Source organism: Aptenodytes forsteri, unplaced genomic scaffold, assembly GCF_000699145.1.
Source record: "Aptenodytes forsteri isolate BGI_AS27 unplaced genomic scaffold, ASM69914v1 Scaffold325, whole genome shotgun sequence".
Lineage (NCBI taxonomy): Eukaryota > Metazoa > Chordata > Aves > Sphenisciformes > Spheniscidae > Aptenodytes > Aptenodytes forsteri.
The window spans coordinates 1,942,403-1,965,487 of NW_008795575.1; the positions used below are offsets into that span (position 1 = coordinate 1,942,403).

The 23,085-nt window shown below is 50.6% G+C and overlaps 1 protein-coding gene across 1 annotated transcript in view; it reads right to left on the minus strand.

Annotated features, from left to right (window-relative positions):
• Positions 1 to 23,085, minus strand: part of ASTN2 (astrotactin 2) — a 315,832-nt gene that overhangs the window by 209,388 nt on the left and 83,359 nt on the right. Inside the window, exons 5-6 of the mRNA XM_009282254.1 lie at positions 22,316 to 22,462; positions 10,184 to 10,351 (exon numbers count right to left, since the gene is read on the minus strand). Of these exons, the coding sequence (XP_009280529.1) occupies positions 10,184 to 10,351; positions 22,316 to 22,462 (315 nt within the window). The remainder of the gene's footprint in view (positions 1 to 10,183; positions 10,352 to 22,315; positions 22,463 to 23,085) is intronic.

Below are 23,085 nucleotides of genomic sequence, written 5' to 3' on the forward strand. Positions count from 1 at the left end.
CCATGGGAACCTGCCCCTCACCAGGACCACTCAGGATCAGTTTTCCCCACGGAGATCTGCACACTTTTGGCAGAATTTTAGAAATTGGCTAAGAATTCTCCCAGCACGGGATCGGCTGAGCGTTGCAATCTGCTGGAGGAGCGGGGACTCCATCTCCGTGGGCCAGGTGGTTTAGGATCTGTTTCTGTATCTAGAACCACGAACAGGCAATTAGTGGCGTTTCCAAAAAACCTCAGCAGAACCTGCTGTGCTGCTACAGCTTTTCATGAGCTTTTGCTCTCTCCCCATGAGCATCCACCCTCCTTCTTTGGCCCCCTGAGCTACTCTGTTATTTTCTGTCTGTCCCCATCCTCCCCAGGCGCGATGGTGAGCCAGGGAGGATGCTGAGCCAGCCAGGCTAATCCCCATGGACAGGGAAACACCCGGTAAAGTCCCTGGAGCGGCAGGAACGGGGGTTCCCATACCTCTAACTCCTCTTCAGGGTAAGTATATTTTCTAAAGAGCAGATTTCAACGTGCAGTTAAAAAAACCAAACCATCAAAAGCCAAAACAACGCCCCTGTTCAGAGCTACTAAATCCCGCGTGCTTCTGAGACGAGTGAAGTTATCCGCTCAGCATCGCTTGCGCTGTTAGGATTCAACCTGAGCTTAAAGCCAGAGTCAACCAAAATAACCAAATTTGACAAATAACGGCACCTGAAGCTGGATGCAATTTCCGCAGGTCCTGCACACGCCTCCGCGCAGCGTTCAGCTGCTGCGGGAGGCCAAATGAACCAGGATCTACAAACCGCTGTGACAAGCATCCTATTTCCGCAGCCACCAACCCGCACCCTGCCCATGGTAGAAACACAGGTGTGTGCGGTCCTTCCTCCTCCTTCAGATTCATAACCCACAAATTGCGTCGGATAATCCACGGCAAATTTTGAACTGTTACAGCGAAAGCCAGGATCGCTGCTCACTCAGCTCTGGAGGTCCCATGTTATATTTCCAGTGTGTTATTTAACAAAACACTTGGGGGGGGAGGAAGCACCTCTGCCATTGCAGAGACAAGGTGCATAAACCGGGAAATGCAACACTGCAGGTCCAGCAGGAGGCTCAGAAAACATGTTATTCATGGGACACGTGCAGCTACATGGAAGGGCGAGGGGAGCGCTGAGGCCATGGGAACACAGCAGCACCCACAGCACTGCTCTCCATCCTCCCCTGCTCCCCTCTCTCCACTTACACAAAATCTCATCAAAGGCTGCGCTGCCATGACTAATTACAGGTGACATGGGGTCTCCATGCTGGTTTCTGCTCAGGGAAGGTGAACCTGAACCTCTGTCTGAACCAGGAGGACACATCCCCAACCACGTCTCACCTGCAACCTCCCTCCTGCTGTGCCTTCATCCCCATGGAGGCTGGTGGAGGACACTACTGGCAGCTGAGCCCAAAGTGCCACGCAGAGCCACACGCAGCAAGGCAATGGGCGGCTACGCGGGCAGGAGCGGGGAGCCCAGCCTGTGGCACCTGGAGAAGCGGCCATGCAGCTCGAGCTCCCTTTGGCCCCACGACATTGCAGGCATCACTCCTGCCCTCAGCTGGGAAGTGAGAAGGAGCTGGAGCCTGACCTGGAGGAACGGGGCAAGCTAAGGGCACATCGACCTGGTTTCCGTGTGCAGACATGACCTTCCTCTGCCCGTTTCTGAGCAAAGGGCTTCTCGCATTGCCCATGCTTCACACCAGCTTTAGTGCTGGAGCTGCAGAAGGGCAGGGCTGGAGCAGTCTGCAGCCATCATTAGCATTGTTAGCATCCGTGGCTTTTGGCTCAGGGTTGGCCCACGCTGAGGCTCTCTCATGCCTGAAGGAAACGAATATAACGCAAGCCACATTCGAGCTCATCATCTCCAGTGACACAGGCACGGTGCAAAGCAAAGTACGTGGAGGAAAACAGCCCTCCAGCCCCTGCTGCATCTCAACCAGCACAGCTGGAGGCTTTAGTTCTCTTTTTTTTTTTATATCTAAGCTGGAAGTTGCAGAACTATTCTTCCATTTTGCCCACTGTACCGTGCTGCTGCTCCTCCTGAAAGGGGAAACGGGGTCTCATGCTGCATCCGCATCTTCCTGGCTGTCCCCGTGCTCTGCCTGGGGAGCAGCAGAGCAGGGCTGTGGAACGAACCACCAGCGTGCCAGGGTAATCCTGTTAGCCTCGTTAGGGAGAGAGGCAATCTGCAGTGATAATGCTGCAAGATCCCCCTAATCCACACGCCCAGTGCGCAGCACAAAGCGGAGGCTCCCAGAGTCCCTGTGCTCTCGGGGAAGCTGCTCTTTGCTGTCATTGGCATTTTTATTTAAGGAGCCAGAGGGGCTTTGGCAGTGGTGGAGCAAACCTGTGGCTCATCAACCCTCTCCTGGCACTGCCGGTGTCCATGATTCCCTTCTCCACGGCAGCACCTCCACCCCTGGCATTTGCCTTCATCCCGGAGGGACGCCCTGCTGTGCTGGGGCCATGCCCCTGCCATGAAAGCACAGTCCTAGGGACAAGTCCCAACCCCAGCTGGGGTGGCAGTTTGTTCCCGGAGGCTGCAGGGCTACAAACACGTGCCTTTCGACCTGCGTGAGCATTGAACGTACATGCTCACGCCTGCTTCGGGGCTGCCTCTCCCACCCCAAGTGATGCACAACCTGGCCCCAGTTTTTCAGATCAGCACCCAAGGGCGGACCCTCCTCTCTGGGGACACACACCAGGGGACACGGCTGCCCCAGCAAAGCACCCTCGGTGCCAGCAAGCCAGGGAGCTGCAGCACCACTTCCCCAGCCACCCTCAGCTCCACAGCCCAGCTGGGTCATCCTCCCCACAGAGTCGCCATCCCAGCGGCGGGGCGAGCTCCAGCACAGCTGTCCCTCCAACACCATCTCTTGCTTCTCCTCCTCCCACCCACCGTGGCACAGGAGGAGAAAGGGTCTGCAGAGAGAGGTAGGCGCCGGGCGGCAAGCCGAGGCCGAGCATTTTTTGGCGAACAGAGGCAGCCGTTGAGTGCAGCGGCTGCCTGCCCTGACTGCACCAGTGTTTGCTGCGGGGCTGCCGCACAAAGCCCCTCTCTTCTGGGCAAGCACAGAGCCATCTCCAGGGTTACCAGCTTGCTCCGAAGCGGGAGGACTGGAGGGTCCCCCTCCTTCCCTGCTGCCAGGATGCAAAGCCTTCGCCCCCATCAGCAGCTCGAGCTGCATGGCCCAAATCCCCTCGCCAGGAGCAAAGGCGGCTGCAAACAGCATCTCCTGCCCGGGCGCTGCTGTCCCAGCCTCCAGCTTGGTGCTTGGTGAGGGCCATGTCCCCTTGTCGTCACCACTGCCCACAGCAGGAGCTGCTGCCCAGGAGCCCCCGCCAGGGCAGAGGGGACCTGGGTGCTCCCACATTGGGCTCATGGGCTGCCTCCTGCCACCATGTGGGACACCCCGTGCTACCCCCAGCTCTGCTGTCCCCCAACATGTCCCTTCCAAGGTGGTGGCAATGCCCAGGACCACCAGCAGCAGCCCTGAGCACCAGCTGTGTGGCACAAGCCACCAACAGATCAACACAAGTCACCCCATCCTTCCAATGGCCATGGCCACAAACCTCCTGTAATGAAGCTGTCGAGGCCTCACAGTCTCGTCCAGAGGAAGCACTGCATCGATTTATCCTTTGTGAAAGGTTTCTGAGCTCCTGGCGGAGGAACCACCTCTTCATCCAGCACCCGCAGAAAGTTTGACAAGGGCGAATCAAGCCCCATGTCCTTCAGCCATCTGAAGCGCATGCTCTGGCCCCATGGGCATCTCTCACAGGCAGAGAGCCTCCTCACCACTGCGGAGCACCCCGGACCCTCGGTGTAAGAGGAGGCTGCAGCGTTCCCTCGGGGGCACAGCATGGCCTGACGGTCCCCGCCGCTGTCTCCAAACCACGTGCGATGCTCGCTGCCTTGGCCCGTGTCCCTCCCTGCCTACAGGAACCACCATGCAGGCAGATTTGGCTGCAGCCCTGCACCCCACCCTAGAGCTGTGATAACCCACAGGGAGGTGCCTGTGTGGGCCCCCCACAGCAACACCCCTCCTTGCTGCCAGCCCTCCTGCCCAGGGATGATCACTCTACCAGGGAAATGCAAACCCTGGGAACTGCACGAGAAATCTCAGCCACCAAGTCCTCCCGCAGGCGGGAGTTTCTCTGCCTGCAGTCTGGCCTAAATAAAAACAATAAAACACCAAGCTATCTGCTAGCAGCACTCCCCGTGCTGGCCTCAAACTGGCTGCTGGGGGTGCAAGCACAGCATCTCACAGCTGCTCAGGTGCCCCGCTGCAGCTCCCCCGGGAGGAGCAGCTCCCAGCGGTGCAATGACAAGGGTGAGCTCGCCAGGGACGGGACAAGACACACATTTGCACAACGGTTGGCACCAGGGTTTCCCGTCAACAGAGGTACAGATGAGAGGAAAGTTAAAAAACCCTGCAACAAAACCCATCCTTAAAGAGTTTGCTGTGCCCCTGTGGGATGGCAGAGCAAGGGCCTCTTTCGAGAAAGAGATTCGGAGAAAATTAAACACAGGCGAGAATGAACAAGGGTCTTAATAGTTCATTAAATTCCCAACTTCAATTAACAAGTGAAGCGTCTTCAGAGAGCTGCTCCTCTAATCAGGTTGGCCCCTGTCCGAGGCCGTGGCTCCTCCAACAACCACAGCGGCAGCACCAGCTCCCGGTAAAGCTCTCTGAAAAGTTTCTCTTCTTGCCCTTGCTATCTGCTGCTCCTGGCCTTTGGGGATGGTGCTTTCCAAACCTGGGTCTCCGCTTCATCCTGACGAGAAATGCAATTTCAGTAAATGCAGTTTAGCTCTCAAGGAACGAGACAGGGAAGGTGGCTCCTGCCCGGCCAACCTGGCACAGAGTACGGAGGGAAAACCTGGAGTAAATTTGACAGTTATCCCTCCTCTCCCCTCGGTGCAAGGCACCCTCTTCACCCAGATCCATCACAGCACTTAAGCGCAAGCTTAACTTCTGAGGATTGCGTCTGGGTTTACGCTCTGCACGGATGTTATTCTCATTATCATCTGCTCAGCTGCCGAGGAAGCTCTCCCTGGGCACAGTGTGCGGCTGATGCAAGGAAGCAGCGAGAGGTCCCGAGGGTGGACAGTCCACAGTGCCATGGCTGTCATCTTCTGGGGTGACTGCTGTCCCAGAGCTGACCATGGTGGGGTGAGAAGCCACCTCCTGCAGCACTGGTGGGATGGGTCAAGCCGGGGAGATGGGCCCAGGAGCAGCTCCGTACAGCAAAACTCATTCCTCTTCCCCCCTCTCCGTGGTCTTTAGACAAGCACAGAAATGCCATTACAAGAACATTAGCAGCTGCAGGATTAAACACTCTACTGGCAGAAAATAAGAACGTAAAGACAGTGCAGATAACCTTAACTCAGCCCCCTTGCAGGCATGCATTTTGATTGCTGTTTATGTATAACACTTCAGCCCAAAGCTTGGGAGTTAACTGCCTCCTGCCCTGCTTGGTGCACAAGGCAAGCTGTGCCGCCACAGGAAAAGAAATCGTATATTACATGGTTTTTGACCAAGTTATTAAACTACATACCTTAGAGAGACAGAACCTCATCTTATAAAAGTCTAAGTCAATAAAGACACTAGGCTCCTCCAACAGCAAAAATAGCAGAAGTGCGCAAGAACAAACAAATATTACTTGATGTGCACAAAAGCTGCATGATATTAAATTGAACTATCGGAGAAAATGGTTGTTTTCATAAACATGAATACACCCTCACCAAGGTTGGTCATCTCCTGATTTACATGCTCAGCTCAGGAACCTCCAAATCCCCTTAACAGGTTGCCTTTAAAAAATGGTTCTGTTTAAAAATTACTTTCATCTGTCTCCTGCCCGCAAGACCCCTGTCCTACCCAGACAGGATCACCATCTGCGGCTCTGGTGACAAACTAGCCCATTTGGAAGATGATGGAAACCCTTTTTTTCCCTCCTGCCAATTTCCAGAAAAGACCCTTCGCTACCACATCTCATTTGGTCCTTACAAGCGTGTGCCTACTGCTTTGGGGGGTGCCATCAATTGTGGATGCAAAGGAGAGAATTTCAATGGAGAAGTGCCTGATTTATAGATGGGGAAAAAAAAATTCAACACATTTGCACCTGCTAATCAAGGTAGCTATCCATCTCGTTTATGCCACTGCTCTGGCAAGCCTGACAGCACAAAATCAGAGGCTGTTTTTTCCAGCATTTGGCCCTAAGGGACTGATTCTCCAGCAGGTCTCTTAAGCGATGCCCACAGAATGTACATGTGAATCAGTTTTGTGCATACAAAGCAGGTAATTGTGCTCACAAATCAGGATTTGCATATGTCGCTGAAAACGGAGGCTCTCATAAATGTTACCGGTGCTGGTAAAGGAGGTCAGTGAAACAGCAGCGCTCCTGGATTTTACGCAGAGGTATCCCAGCACATGGTACGAGTGGCGGCGCTGGCAACATACTCCACATCTGTCCAAAACACGGAGAGTGAGGAGAGTTGACTGCAAGTCCCAGAAGATGAGAAACCTTCCCCGTTCTTGCTTCAAGCAGCACAGTCAGCACCTGCCAAGAGGATGGAGAGTTTTGGCTGAACCTCTTCAGCCGAGGACTGCATCCTGACCCCGGAGAGGTACCTGTCCCATCCGACGTGGCAGCTGGGGCACGGCCACCGTGTAGCGTCTGCAGCGGGAAGACCCTCAGCAGCATCCATTTACTTATGCATTTGCAGTCACGTTCCAGACCAACCGGCTTGGCCGTTTCCAAGGCAGGGGGGAAGGAGAAAGGTGATATTTTGCTCATGTGCAGATGTTGGTGCTCCCTCTGAAAAGCTCTGATGAGCTGGTGCTTTGCAACGCAGGTTTGAAATTTGTCAGGGGGCAGCAATCATTTAATTAAAGAGTGAGTCACACGGCAAAGGCACAAGGGAAGGCAAATTAAGGTCAGGCAAGCAAAATGTATTTTGGCATTTCCTAGTGTTTCAGAGCCTCCGTTTTCAGTGTGGATTCTTATTCGTACTGAAGTAGTACTTGGTGGCTGGAGTCACGAGCCAGCACATTGTACGGACAGATCCTATATAGAACTCCAGCCCAGAAGAGGTCCTTCAGCGCTGGGAAGGGGTAAGAGCTCGAGTCTCACCAGACAGAGCATACGTGACCTGGGGGCCTCTGTCCAAACATCTGCCAGGAACCCGTGGCACTGCCACTGAGGACGAGTCCTGCCCACAGAGGTCTGCCTACACCTAGGGGCAAGGATGCTTTGGGACAAGGCTGTATCCACACTGCCACAGAGAGTGGCTCCAAGGGTAAGGCTGAAATCAGATTAGCTATAAATGTGCTGTAGGACCTCAAAGCTGGCTCTGCTGCTCTTCACAGGGGAAACCTTCAAGGCTTTCATCCTCCAGACAGGACAAACCTCAGTCCATCCTCCTCATGGACGCTTCGCCCAGCCCGAGAGAACAGAGGGCAGGGGAAACCCCCAGCACCCATCGCTTGGGATGCTCGCAGAGATGATAAAATCCCTGACCTGAAAAGGTTGAAATCTGGGTAGGATTTATGTCCCATAGTAAAACCACAGGCCTGCCTCTCTCACGGTGATAAAAATAAATCACCCTTAAAAATAGAATGACATTAATAAAAATAAATCTAAAAATACATGCAGTGCATCACGGAGTTACATCCTCCTCCCAGCCTGGCATGGAAACTTCTCACCAGCTAAAGGCTGGTCAACGGTGATGAATGTAAGTGGTGCCTGGGGCTATGTCCTGGGGTAGGGTGTCAAATAGATACTTCCAAAGGCCTGATTTTCAGTGGGTAGTTGCTCAGCTCTTGTGAAATTTGGACCTCTTAAGGGAGTCCTAGATTTAGGCTCTGAAAATCAGCAGCCCCACCCGCCAGTCCTGCTCTACCCCTACGGATCCAACTGGCATAGACTGGAGAAAGGTTTTGCTTTATCCACGTGCAAACTCCCAGGCTGGGGAGAGAGGGAAGAAGCCGACTGACAGATTTCAGATGAGGAACCTGAAGGTTCAGGTCAAGGCTGCTCTGCCCTCACCTTCCACCATGGGTATAGCAGGGAGGATGGGAACCAGGGACAGGAGCTGCAGAGCAGCTGGCGAGGTTAGGATCCAGCGCGGTGCTGGAGCAGAGCACCTCCTGGGCTAACGAGCATCGCTCCCTTCCCTGCAAACGTGATCTGACACATCCTGCTCAAGCACGGGGCATCCAGCGAGAGCGACAAGCTGCTCTGGCAAGCTGGGGACGCAAGGGGAGCAGCAGCTGGGCCAGCTTGGGAAAACAGCCGCTCCTCACAGCGGAGGCCATGCAAGGATTAAACCAGCTCTGCTCGGTGCCAAGGATGGCATGGGGCTGGCGAGCAGAGCCACGGGGCTCTTCCAGTGGGGAAGTCACTGTCTGGCTTCACATGGTCTCCCCGCGGTTTCTGTTGGACACAGGTTTTTTTCTCTCCTCTTCCCCTGAACCAGGGGAGAGCTGAACGCATCCTCCCTCTCCTGCAGAGGTGGCTTCATTTCACCAATGCTTGAAATGATCCTTCTGCTCTGTGACATCTGGATGAGAAGAGCCTCCAGGAACCTGAAGCTCTGTGACATCTGGATGAGAAGAGCCTCCTCCTGCATCATCTCCATCTGCCAGGGTGGCTGCTGCCACCTCCCAGACCTCCTTGGGACTGTAGGTGATGACCAGGGCTTGTCTACATGGGGAATTCATCCAGGTAATTATCCTGCTCCAGCGATGCCTGCCAGTGCCTCCGTGCAGACAAGCCTTCAGAAACAGGAGTACTAAAAAAGAACGTTGTCTTGACCAGGAAAATGGATTTTTGAGACCAAGTTCAGTATTTGCATCTCAGCTGAGCAGGGAGGGATGAGAACAGGGTCACCCTCGCTAGTTCATAGTGTGTTCATGACCCAGGAGGGTTTCTTCCTCTCAAGGTGCCATGTATTAACAGCACAGTTTGTGGCAGTAGGAGGCTTAGAAAAAGCCTTCTCCTCTGTGAGCCATCCCTCCTCAAAGCCCCTGGCAAAACCAGAAACCAACATCCCTACTCGCAGCCACGAGTCTCATGCACAAACACAGGTAGCAGAGACTCTCATTTTCTCATTTTCCCTCCCTTAGAGAGGAGGGAAGTGGCTCACACGGAGAGCCAGGGCTAACCTGGGAACAGTACTTCTCTGCAAGGAGACGGGGGCGTTGCATGCTCCTTAGATGCAGAGCACCACAGGCGCAACAGGGCCACTTGTCTCCGTACCACCAAGAAGGCGTCCCACCCGAGGCGAGGCACTGGGGAGCAGGAGCAACGCTCACTGCTGCAGAGGGCATGGCACACTCTGTGTTATGAAAAACCAGCACAGTCCCCGAGCCACCTTCCCGTGCAAGGTCCTGTCACCCGCACCAGCTGAGGAGATGTCGCTTCCTGAGGGCCAGCCGTTGGCTGGGGTCACATACTTATTTCCCACCCACGCAGACCCCCTGCCTTCATTCACTCGTTGCACATTTGCTGTTTTCTGTGTTCCCGGCTCACTGCGGGATCCTCGTTTGTCACCCAGGAGCACGTGGGCCAGAACGAAAGGTGACACTTCTCCTTTGCCCGGCCCCACATCTCAGAGTCCCAGCAGGGCTGGCTGCTGCCTCACAGAGGCAGCCTTCGCGTGCAAGCAGAACATGCTCAGCAAAAAGGTCATTTACAGATGAGGAAAGATGGCAGACTTCAGAACTCCACGAGGACGGGTTGGAGGAGAGATCCAACCTAGGTGACCATCAGGCAGGAGCACTAATGGGAAACGTAGTGCTGTGGTGGACTGGTCAAAAAAAAAAAAAGGGCTGGAGATAGGGCAAGCTCACAAGTAGGTGTTCCAGACCGGACAGCAAAATAGCACAACTTAGAAGCAGATAAACTCTACGTGCCTGCAACTGCCACACCAAAGAACTGATAGGTCCACCATTTTGAATCCCCATCCTTGTGCCCGCCTTGATACTTTGCTGATGGGGGTCACCGCTGTGTAACCCTGCTCGTACCTCTTGGTCCTCTGTGCCTAACACCAGGCTAATGCAGAGGTGAGCCGAGCGGGCATTGAAGTACCCAGAGAAAAACCTTCTCCCTTACATCTCCAAGTTTTGCAAGGTCTTCACTCTTCCCCGGCCTCCCTTACCTGTCTCTTGGTCACACAGTTGTTCACAGGCATCAGTGGTCCTCTGTCCACAGAGGTCTCTCACCCAGGGGGACGTGGCGTTGATCTGATAGTACAGGGACAGCTTGGCTGGATTAAGCCAGTCAGAGATATCCAAGTAGCTCCCCTCGCTCACAACGAAGCTGCTGCCTGGAGGGTGGGAAAAAAGTGCATTAAGTGAGTGTAAAAATTAAACAAACAAACAAACATACATGCGTTTTGGCCCAATATCAGAACACTCTACTCCTCAGGAGCTGCTGTGACGTCAAGATCAGCAAAATAATACCAAGTTCACCAACACTTGGACCCAAAGAACTTCATTTGATCATTCCTCTCCATACAAATGTGCCCCAACAAATGGTCCACCAGCTGGAATACTCCTCTGTCCAGACACTCACCTACCCCTACCCCTACCCTATTCAGCATCACGAGATACTGGATTTGATTCTCAGATCTCTGCAGAAATATGGACCAATGTAACGATTCTGATCCGTCAGATTGGAGCATCGCTTCCCCAGCTCATGCAGGTGGTGTCCACGAGATGCCTGGATGCCAGGCTCAGGACCCAGATGGGCAGCAGCAGCACGGGCTGTTCCCACTTCAGTTCTTTAGTTGAAGGTGAGTGAATTGGCTCAACACACAACTTCTCATATGAGTGGTCTCGTATCAGAGACACTCCCTCACCCTCTCCCTTCTGAGAGTTAGAAGTGAATTCCTGCCAAAAATCTTTTCTTACAAAATCTTGTGTTTCTTTATTTTGTGAAACGTATTTTTTCCCCACTGGCATCTGGGAATATGCATCATCTAATTAGCCAAATAGATTTTCAGTTCAGCCCAATCATTTCCTTATCTAACATCTGAGGCCCAGCATCGCTTGGGGGATTTTGCAGGCGCAGAGGTCCTCATTAACTCTGATCTTCAATTACATTGATTGTAAGACTGCCTCCATAATAGTGCTGCACAGATCAGAGGGGAGCCAAAAAACCTCTGCCATTAAGTGGTGTTTTGCAGAAGTTACCAGGGTAAAAGCCTCTAAAAACAGGGGAGAAGAAACCTTCAAAGAGGAGTGGGCAAGGGGAACTGCCAGGTAGCCCAGGAACCCACAGCCATCCTTCCACTAAGCGCTAGGACTTGCAAACGTGAGCAAAATTTGCAACCACTATCTGAAGATTCAAATCCTTCTTAGTGATCACCCAAGAATGGCAAGTCTATAGATCCAGGGTGTATTTTCATGAAACTTTTGGGCTTGTATCACTTAGAAAAGGACTGGGACATCATTTTTCTAAGCACTGCATAAGATCTTAGCTCAATGAAAGCCAAGCAATTAAAAAAGCAGGACAAAAAAACCATAGCAGCAACCACCCCACGTGAACCTGCTTGAACACAAACTCCTGATTTCCTTCTGAAGAGAATCACTGACACTTTAGCAAGAAGGATCCCTTCTAAACCTCATCCCATGCCACATTATCCACGCAGAGGATTAAAAAAAGCAAAGCCTGAAGTCAAGCACCCCAGTGAGCGACCCCATTTTGAGGCATCCTGAGATCTCAGCACCATACAAATCTGGGCCCTAATTTCACATGAATTCAGATCTTCGACACTTACACCGTTTATACACCATAAACATATTGACAGACGCATCTCTACACTCCCAGCCAATGGAGGCTGCCAAGCTACTGACTGTTCAAGCAAATGAAAATTAGACATCCAGGATCCAGCTGCTCTGGAGACACAGCAAGGCAGGAGCCTGCATCACCAGGGCTGCAGGATACATCTCAATCAGACACACGGCAGCAGTGAATTGCTGGGTAAACTCCACAGCACCAGTGGAAAGCATCGAAACACTGAGCACAAAGAAGTACCTTACAGCCCCGTAATTTTATTTCTAATTATCATTCTTTTCCATGAATATTTAAAGATAGTTTTAAATACCAACGATAACTGTTGCTGGTTTATCTTACCAACCAGAAATGCATCATGAACCCACTGGGAGTGTTTGCTATGTGTACGTGTCTATACAGTAACCCGTCAGTCTTGCTTTCTTCCTTATTTTTGTAGTTCCCTAATAAAGAGCGAGGCTTGGGAGGCACGTAAGCACATTTTGAGGCTCAGCTACAGACAACTCCCTCTGCACCCGAAGACTGAAGAGCCCTCGATTAAATCCCTACGTAATGAACCCCACTTCTAGTTAAAATACAGCCAGCCTGAAAGTAACGGAAGCAAATCAGACGTAAAATAGTCATATAATTGGTATTCGTAAAGACGAAGGTGACTCGAGCTGGCAGAGCATCCTGGCCCAGGAGCTGCTACACGGCGGGGACGCCATGGTCGGGGTGGGCGATGGAGGGGTGAGTTCTGGAGCTCCCCACCAGCCCCACGTGCTGAGCTGAGGAGGAAGAACATTCATGGCCTTGCTGCCAAATTTTCATCTTCTTTGGATAACCCAGCTTGTTTGCTGCTGGAAGTATAAAAACCCAAACCCTATCTATTTATGGAAGTACCTCCTAAATCAACACCGAAATGTGACACCCAGTGAGGAGCCAGTAACTTCTCTTTCAGCAGAAGTTTGGTGTCCACGTAAAACCACAAATTTGGGAAACTTGAAATAATTTGCAAATTGATCAAGCTTTGCCATATTCTGTACAGAGAAAGACCTTCCCAAATCTAATGCAACTGTAACTTAAATAAAAAAGTCCTGGCATTTTCAAGATTAATTACTTATTTTGATTGTAGTAAGTCTGATTGAGAAATCATCCTTAATATCAAAAGTTTAAAAAAAAAAAAAAGCAGAAGTGAAAACATTTGAATCCAAAATCCCTGAATTCAAGTTCAGTCTAAAATGGAGGCTTTTCTACTTCAGTCTAAGAAATAAAAAAACCCAACCTGGAGAAATTAAAGGTTTTAGTTAATTGTAAACACTTTCCTTCCTTCCTAGGAGGAAGGAGGGGACAACTCCAGCAAGGAAACTTCTCACATCTTTGAAGCTGAGTGTATCACAGCTCAGCTGGGTAAGATTTTTAGAGATGTTCACAAACACTCTCATCACCTTCACTCCCATTGAAAATACAAACAAACATCCCAACCTTGATCTCTTTATAGCTTGCCTGAGAAAAAAATAACAGGAAAAGGCATTTTACAAATATTTTGAAAGCTAAAATTCTGAAGATTTCAAAGCCTTTTTCACACAATTTTTCTCTTTATTTTCAAAGAATCCACACATAGAAAACAGTTTTCAAAAGTCACCAGCGCGCACTTATCAAAACCATCTTGAAAAGCTTGGAAAGGGCAGGTTGAGTATCAAATCCTTTTAGAAGCTACCGAGAACAAACATTTTCTAAGCAAGAGCCGTTTCAAACATCTTTAGCTTGCCAGGAACATCAGCCAGGTTTGTTTTCACCAATGTTTCCTCAATGGAGGGAAATCAAGGTGGAGGGAAGGGGGGTGACAGGGAACCTGAGGGGCTCACACAGCCGGGGCAGCGGGGGGTAGACCCCTCTCCAAACCACCCTCTGAAAACCTGCCTCGAGGACCTCAGATCCCACTGAATCACCCTACACCCGCACCCAACCTACAAACCTACCTGTAGGTTTGATGCACACCTACAGTTGCTGCCTGTGGACCCCGGGAGCAGATCCCAGCAGAGACACTTTCCAAAGACCCAGAGAGACTGTCCACCCTGCTGTCCTCTACTGCTAACCCCGTCCCCCCTAGGTGTCCTCCTAGACACAAGTTTTGAGCTTCCTACTCAAAAACTTGGTGAACCCCTGCTTAAATGGAGACATTTAGGCCCCAGGGTAAAGCAACCGTCAACCAAACAAGGGAATACAACAACGAAATGGCAGCTCTCCACCACCACCACCTCCTCCCAGGAACCCCCATTGTAGGACATGTCCCTTGAGTGCTGTTGGCTTTACGAGCCAGTCTATGCGGTAGAGCAGCATTGCAATGCCATGGAGAACATCCGTACATGGCTACACAACTGCCTCCTGGCTCCATGAGGTCCACCAGCACTTCGGGGGATTGATTTGTTTGGGTTTTTGCATGCATGTGTTCTCCCCCGATTCCTTCTTCAACGCTGATCAAAGCCAGATCAGTTAAGGCAGCAGCAAAAGTTCACGTCTCTCGTGCTGGGGTCTCCTTCAAAGTTCAGTGGAACTGCTTAAGCCTTGACAAAAGAGGCTTGAAGTTTTGACATTTCAAAAATCATTTTCCAGAACACAACAGGATAAAACAGCTGAGAAGAGATATCTAACAAGGGAAAAGAACAAAGAGCCCAAAAGGCAGCCAAAAGGGTTTGGCTTTCCCTTTCTCTCACTCTCTCTTGTTTTCAAGGGAAGAGATCAAAAAATAATTTTTTTGAAGAATTTCTATTTCTTCCTCCCTCTGCTCTTTTTGTCTTCTTTGGTCCATTCGCTGTATCTTGGCCAACGAAACTCCCTTTCATCTAAAATTAGTATTTTGTGTTGGAAAGCCATGGGAGGTCATACTACAGGTTGCTATTAATGTATCCAACCCTATACTATCGTACAATTATAATCTTGTTACAGAATTTTTTTTTCAAAATGCTACAGGAAGGATTATCCCTCTTGGTCCATTCTATAGGTACAAAGAATAACCCTGTTTGATTTCTTTAAAGACCTTTTTTTTCCCCTTGTTAAACTTGAAAGAACATTTCCCAAAGAAAAAACTCCTGCCCTGTCAGCTCCTTCCATGGATCAGCTCTCGCTCTCCTGCCCTGGTCCCAGGGAATGAAAACTTCTGCTTCTTAAATTTCTGTCAGAAAATGCAGAAGAGCCAACCAGACGTTGGATTTCCAGGACACACATATACTGACCTAAGCAAGCAAACCGGGCTGGGTGCAGGATTGCACCCACAGACTAGCGCGGTGCTCAGCTTTACCACCCCTCTCCTGCTCAGTGCAAAACTTGGTAATTTTGGAATAATTTAAATTCTTCAAAGTCGAACTCTTAATTCGTCATTCTAAATTGAAACCAGGGACAGTATCACACCGGGTTAAAATTCAAGCTATCCACTTCATCTTCCTTTTCAAATGGTTTTGCTCTTGAACAAGATGAAATGCCTAAACAGAAAGTTACGATAGCAAGTTTTTAAAAAAGCAAAAGCCTATAGACACGCCTTTCATTTAGTTTTCCATCAGCCGAAATGCATACAGTTTATATCGCACGCAGTGCTTGACTCCAGGATGTATTTTCAGCACACGAACTACTTGCACCGCCGCCGCGGGCTGCTCGTGCCAGCGCTCCCCAACCCGCTGATGATCAAACCCAGAAACCCCCATCCCTTAGAAACACTGTCAATCCTGCCAGAGCTTTTTCACTCTGGCAAAGCAGAAGCAAATTAGTGATACAAATCTGTATGTAATTACAGCTCAGACTAGAAGCATCTTTCCTGTGGGAGGAGCAGGGTTACATTTTAATTGTTAAATTGCACTTTCTTGATCATGCTGACAGACTCTTTCTTTGGGTTTTCTTGGCAGTCGGTCTCAATTTTGCCAGGGCTGAACTTCTGACAAGCAACGCACAGATTTAACTTTATTCAGCAAGTGATGACTTGGACACCTTTTCCCAAACCCAAGGGAGACAGCATCTTCCCACCCCTACCTTGTGGTCAAGCTCACGCAGCAACAAGATCTCCCATGACGTAATTAGACAATATAATTGTGCAGGCATTAGTAACAGCACATCTCCGTCCTCAGTAGGCATCTGGGCCAGCGATAACCGAGATGGAAATTAGACTCCTAAAGAAAAGCTTCTCCTTAATGCTCCATATCTCCCAACTCCGATGCTCCAGCCTGGGTCTCTTTCTCAGTGATGTTCTCTAGATATTGGACAAGGATTTGGGGGAATCCAGACTAAATCTAATCACGCCATGAAGTATATGACAGATGAGTTATGATAAGCTTTAAAAAACATAAAGTGTGTGTGTGAATGGAGATTTTTCAGCCAGCACCAAGACCCAATGTCCTCCCAGGATGGCAGAAAACAGAACCAAGAGGCAGCATGTGCAAAGTTAATACGCCACAGGACCGAGGAAAGCTACCACCCGCTCACCGAGAGACTGCACATCAGCAATGCTACTCGTTGGGAGAACGATAATGTGAAGTAGCACGTTCTTATAGCTATGCAGCCTCCAAAAATCCTCACTGCATTGCTGCATCATAGCTGCTGCAAGTATCCCATGAATTCTTGTTCGAAAGCAAGCGTGGCCTAAGCCAGCTTCCCGGGACTGACCCACCACCACGCCGCAGGCAGGCAGGGTCTCATCCTGCAGATGCAGAAGTCAATGTCTGCATCTCTCCACCTGGGAAGGGAGCAGGTTAGTTGGTCAAAGATGCTGTGCCTTACTGTAGTCTTCCCTCACCATCCCTCCTAAATTAGAGGATAAATGGTGTTGGTAGAAGCTCAGCAGGCGCTGGATGCCACCTCCCCAGTGGTGGGTGCATCCTGCCTCTCTCAGGACGCAACAACTCCCAGCTCTGAACTGGCCCCTGCTGACACCATCCAAATTTCAACACCAATCCCCCCGGCTTTTTTCCGATGAATCCTGCAAAGGAGAAAGGAAGAGGCATTTGCCTCCCCTTGCAAACCAAGCTGCCCTGGCAGCCAGGCACGCTTGCAGCAGGCACGTGGCCACGGGAGCCAGGCCGGCACAGGGAAGAGCCGAGCACAGGATCACAAGCCCATCAAAGGCACGATAAAAACATAATGTACTTCAGCCTCCAGAATCTTATTAGTTCCTCATGCAAAGAGCGTTTGCGCCATAAAACTGTCTTGGAATCCCTTTGATCCACGCTGATACAGTTTATAAATTGATGTTAATATTTAGAGTTCATGTCTGGTAACGCTGCAGCCATTTGCTCACATTTTCTTGCCAGCCAAACAGGCACGGGAACAGGCGTGAGCTGTAATGCAGACACGGAGGTGACCCGGTGATTAAGAGCTGATGGAATTAAATGCAATCTGTAAAGCTGCCCCCAAACATGGCCACCTTACCAGAAACATGCGGGGTCCGGGGCAGCCAGACCTGGCACCAAGTCTGCAACAGGAAAGTATGGCTTCTGCCGAAGCCCTGACCCAGGTCTCCATACAGCAAAACAGACACCTCTGCAGCAGAATGACTCCAGGGGGAGAAAATAGCACAAGAAAAAACTTCTTTTAAGCCAGCCAATTCCCTCTGCTGATTTCAGAGGGGGCTGGTGGGGCTGGGACCAGCTGGAGAATGTGGGGTACCCCGATGGCAGCATCCCTCTGAAAGCTTGGAGAGATACCTTTGAGGTCAGATTCCTTTCTCCATCCTTCTGGTATAAACCTGGGGTGTTTCACGTGTAAATCAAAGAGCGTCTCCAGCTTCTCCTTGTTGTAAAACGGGATGGGGAGGCAGCCGGTCCCCCACCTCCCGCTGCTCATTTCTCTGCAACCGCATGTGCAGCACGTGCTGAGCACACGTGCAGGTAAGCACCTGAGGACACAAGCTAATGCCTGGTCACCTCTGAGGGCTGCAGAAGATTGAGCAGGAGATGTCAAAAGCAAACAATTTAAAGCAACGCATTTAATTAAAACCAAAATGAGAAGTTGTTGCGAGTCCAACAATTGAAGTCTGCAGAGCTCCGGCAATCTTCGGGGAAAATTAACACAAGCTGCTAATAGCAGCATCCAATTCCACTGGCATCTTGGAGGAAACAGTGGTGGGGGGAAGGTAGGAAATAATCTTCAGATGAAACAATTACCGATCAGCTGCGTGACAAACACAGAGCGTCATCGTTCAGACAGGCAGATGCAGACACACGAAGCTTAAAAGAAAAAAAAAAAAAAAAGAAGCCACAAAGAAGTTTCCTCCAACTCTGCCATCTTGTCAGACACTCAAACCCAAAGCATGATCTTGACCGGCAATTCCACCTCCTACTGCTCTCCTGGCTTTGCACAGGGTGGGACTGGATTTGCTTTCCTCCCCCCGTTGCTTGCAGGGCAGCGTTCATCCTGGGGGAATGTATCCACGTTTGCAGGAGGGCTGAAGCAGAAACGCGGGCAGCTCGGAGCAGAGCCCACCGCGAGGACAGCACCTGCCAAGCGGTGCCTCTGCTCCTGACCTCCATAAACCACCCAGTCCGCAGCTCAGCGAGGTTTGAGCCCGAGGGATTACCGCATCTTCTCTGGCACGCGTCTCAGAAGAGGAGGAAAGGAGGTTGCGAATGCTCTGAGATGTCTTTGAAGTGACAGAAACCTGCTTTATGCCCTTTATTTTCACTTATAAAACAAAGCCCTACAAGCCCCTAGCTAAATGTAGCTCTTGCTTCCTTCTGTACCACTGGAGGATCTCACCTACCTCTCCCACTAAAGTATCCAGATACAAACATCCACCCACACCATATATAACCTCTTTGCAGGCTGTAAAAATGGGAAGCTTTAATTGATACTATATTTCAAACTGTTGTGCAGCAAGGACATACTCCAGGCTGAGTCCTCTGGGGTATCTTTCTCCAGCCCTGCCTTCCCTGCAAGCCGCTCCCATTGCTGTATCTCTGCTTTTTGAATGATTACTTACAAGAAAGAAAAAAAAGCCCAACTACTGAATGTATAGAGGTGAGTGGCTCACGTATTCCTAAGGCGTTTTATTACTTAGATGGAGGGGTTCTCTTTCCTTTCTCCCCTCTTTGACACTGTTAAAGGGTCCTCTAAATAATGCTTTGCATTTCCATATCCTCATAAAAGCCACTACGATTCCTTCTATAAATCCGAGCCATCTCCAAAATTGGAACGATGCCTTCTGCTCAGCACGGGCAGAGGCTGCCCCAAAACACGATGCCCTCGAGCAGCAAAAGGGAGGAGAGGACGCTCCAACCATCGCATCCTAAGAGAAGATTTAGAGGGACCGACCTGTTTCCCGGCGGCCCCCAGCCTTCCCCTGGCAGCCACGGCAGCTTCTGCCGGGCTTTCCCGGATTTGGCCGCCCCGCGAAATGAAGGCAGAGCAGCTGTACAAACCAGGCAGTAATTGCTCAGAGGGGAGAGGAGCTGGGGGGGGAACCCCATCAAATGAACAAAAGGAAGAAAACGAACCGAAAGAGAAATAAGGGCAATAGAGACAGGCTGGTTATTAACACTGCTGCTGGAATATATTCTCCCAGCCTTCGCTGCCAGTTGGCTCCTGGTCCCAGTCCTTCCCCCGTTCCCATCCTGCGACTCCAGTGGGCTCGGGAGCTTCTTTCTCTAACACCGTTGCTCACTGCAGAGGGGGAAAGCTGCTTTCCTCCAAGGCTGGAGACATTTGGTGGGGCTTTTTTCCCCCCCTTCCTTTTCCCAACTTGGCTTTGGCTCCTGGCGCGCTGGAGCTGGCTGGCGTCTATTTAAAGTTTCCTTCAAAGACGAGTTTTCATCTGCTAGCAGAGGGATTTCTTTCAGCCTCTGTCTTTGTTTGGCTTTTCCTGCAGAGGTGTTGGTAGCTGCTCCGCTTTAAGATTTTCCTTGGCTACCGGCGTCTATTGAAATACCGCATTTCAAAAAGGAATGAGAGGGCACCCTTCTCTCGCACGGGAACATCTCCCGTGAATGCACCAGCCCTGCCTTCTCGCAGAGCCTGCCTTATCGTCATGCAAAATACAATAGAGAACAGCTTCAGGAACCAGCCTATTTTAGTGCATAGCAACATTTACGAGACACGGTGTGCACCATCAGGTGCCACGTGAGAGGCTGGTTTAAGACTGATCAAAGCTCCCAGCCTTGGCCAGGCCAAAGACATCAGCTCCGCCGCCGCTTCGCTCACGTGGCGATGCCCACCCCAACCCTCTTTTGTACCCAGGCAAAAAGCAGCTTTAAACCCACCCAGGAGATCGCCAGGGAGGAGCAAGTCCCCTATTTTCCACCAGCGTAAGACTCCGGGTGCCAAGCCTCTGCAAACAGCCAGCTGCGTTTTCCTGGATATCATTAAAATTTCCCAACCCGGCTCAGTTCTGTGATGTCTTTAAATATTTTGTAATATTTTTCTGCCAGTTGGGTGCTGCCATGGGATTTGTTGTTATTCAAAAAGAAGGGACAACTTTAAGAGCTTTTCTCTTCCCAGGCAAGGGACTCTGCCATCGCATGAAATGATGTGATTTCAGTAAAAGTGATAGCCGCTGCAAAATGTCTTGGCTGCTTCTGTGTGAAGAATTTGACTGTTTCTTATAAAAAATATTTAAAAATTTTCACATGTTGTAATTATATTTTACAGTTTCATTACAAAGCTCATTTTAATTCTTCTCCAAACCATTTTTACCAGTCCTCTTGCCACTTTCTCTTTAGAAAAGTCATTAAGTCGAGACTGGAGATCATCCCATTTCCCCCAGTTTCAGGGATATTAATCTGTTTTATTGGTATTTCATTGTCATTTCCATTTGAGTGTTCTCCGTATTTGCATAATTTGCATTGCCACCCCCTTCCCGGTGACAAGCACAGGCTCAGCGCTTTTCACTTTCATTTTACGGAGTCACATTGCATTTTGTTTTATTTTCTTTTTCGAAGACAGGCTGTCTTCCCCAGGCCAGAACTCTACAGGCCGGGAGCAGGATGGCGAGGTCCTATCTCCATCGCTGCCTTCCTGGCTGACCTTCAGCAAGTACCAAAACCAGCTGTGAACTCTTAGCCCGAGTGATGAACTGGCCGGTGCCCATCTCAAAAGGACATGAGTTAACACTGGAGCAACCTCATTTCCCAAGTGCAAAAAGAGTTTCTGTTCTCCAGCTACTTGGAATAACCATCAGTGAAGACTTCAGAATATTTATGTGCAGCCTGAACAATCCTTAAAGCCCTTTAGAAACAGGTCAAGGCGCAGACAAGTCCCTTGTTTCAAGTTATGCCTTTTTCCTATCTCCGCTGATGTCCAGTTCCTCCAATCTGAGACCACAAAGTAGATGCTCTCCTCCTCTTGCCTTGAAGGACCAAGCTTTGACCGCTGGGATAGCCCACATATCTGGAGACTGGGTTGTAATTTCCAGAGTCAGCAGCTAAGAAGCATCCTTGGGGATCAGAAGCAGCCTCGCACGCCAGCACGGGGGCATCGACCCACTGGCTGCACCCAACACCCATCCCATAAGCATCGTTAGATGCAGACATAGAAGTGGGGTTAACGAGGCAGCGAGGGTCAGCGGTGGGGCTGGGAAGAGCACGTGCTCTGTCGGTGTTGTGGCGCAGGTAACGTCCTACTAATGCATGTCAAGGCCAAGAAGAAACCACTCTTAGCAGGGCTGAATCCCACTTCAAACACGCTGGTGAGTCCCTCCCAGCCACGGGGTGATGGTTTAAGCCCCTCTCCATCACCCCCTGCTGCTGCCATGCTGCTGCACCTCTTTAACCATCTACCTCTCCCCAAAATATTAATCCCCCCAAGAGCTGCCCTCCATCCCGGCCCCCAAAGTGGGGGGCTGTACAGGAGCTGGCCGCGCTGGGACGCCCCAGCAGCCAGCGATGCATCGGCTCCGTGCAGCACCTTTCTGGCAAAGAAAAGGTGCCCTCTCCGCATGCCCCGAGCAGCGAGACAAGCGCAGGAGCTGAGGAATTGGAGCCAACTGAATAATGGGTCCCATCTGCTGGAAGAAAATGATATTTGCCCTTGTGTTACCGAAAACTTGCACTCGATGCTCACTGCACATTATAAAGAAAAGGTCAGTGAAACACAACAAACGCAAGGAGCCCAGTTGGAGAAAGCAATGAATAGTGACAGCAGCCCTCATCTAATTTTTCAAAGCATCTCTGATTTTGCTCAAGTCCTAGCAATTTCACTCCGCACTGCTGCAAGGGGCTGGGACGAGCAGCTTTACTGCTGCAGGACAGAAGGACGTCTGTCTGTGCAGGCTCCTAGGGCTCGTCAGCGAGTTCGGAGGAAAACAGGAATATCCATCAGACACCATTAGTAGTAACAACAATAACAATAACAACGACAACAACAATAATAATAATAAAGACGCGATTGAGAACATTTCGGCTTCAGATGCACTTTGCTCCTCTGGGAAGGGGGATCCCTGCAGCCAAACACAGCCGGGGCAATTCCCAAAGAGAGGGACCCCCACGTCCCAAACACACCCGCTGGGGCAGCGGGGTTCTGAGTCCCCAGAGGGTCTTACCATCCGCGATGAAGTGCTCGGGTACGTGAAGCGTCACCTTGACGGTCAGCGGGCAGGAGAGCTGGGAGCCGCACACCATGGCCAGGACGCAGGAGCTGACTGCGATCAGGGTCAGCGCCGTCTTGTTGACGGGGCTCTTCATGGAACCTGGAAGGCAGAGAGAGGGGTGGGTGGCCAAAAGGCAAAGCTGTACCAGGGGCTTGCTCAGCCTCCCCCAGTTCCCTGTGTGGATGCAGGAAAACCCCAACCCCAGGGAAGGGCAGGCATTGAAAACAAAGACATCAGCTCAGTAGCGCTGGAAGAGCTCCTGAGGTCTGCAAACCCAATCATTCCCATCACACCTTGTTTGGCTGGGTTTTTAACATTCGTGTTCTTTCACTCATTGAGTTACATCCGTCTTGGGGACTACATTTTCCCAGAGGAGGGAGAAAACCTGCTCAGAGCCCTGTACAGACCCTCTCCCTGGGAACCCCCACCCCCAGAGCCGTTCACCGCCCCTGCCAGGCTCCCCTGGCAAAGCTGCCGTCATTTCTCGTCAGCCTTGGTTTATTTGGCAAATCTTGTCAAGTCAAAAAAAAAAATAATCAAGCCATATCCAAGGGCTGCCTGGACCATGGCATCATTTGCTTTCGCTTAACGCCAGGAGGAATCTACACCTGTAGATGTTATATAGCACCAATGAACGTTAATTATTTACACAAATATATATAAATATTCAGTCATCACAGGGGGACTACGCCGAACAACAAAGCGACCTACAGAGCCAGCCA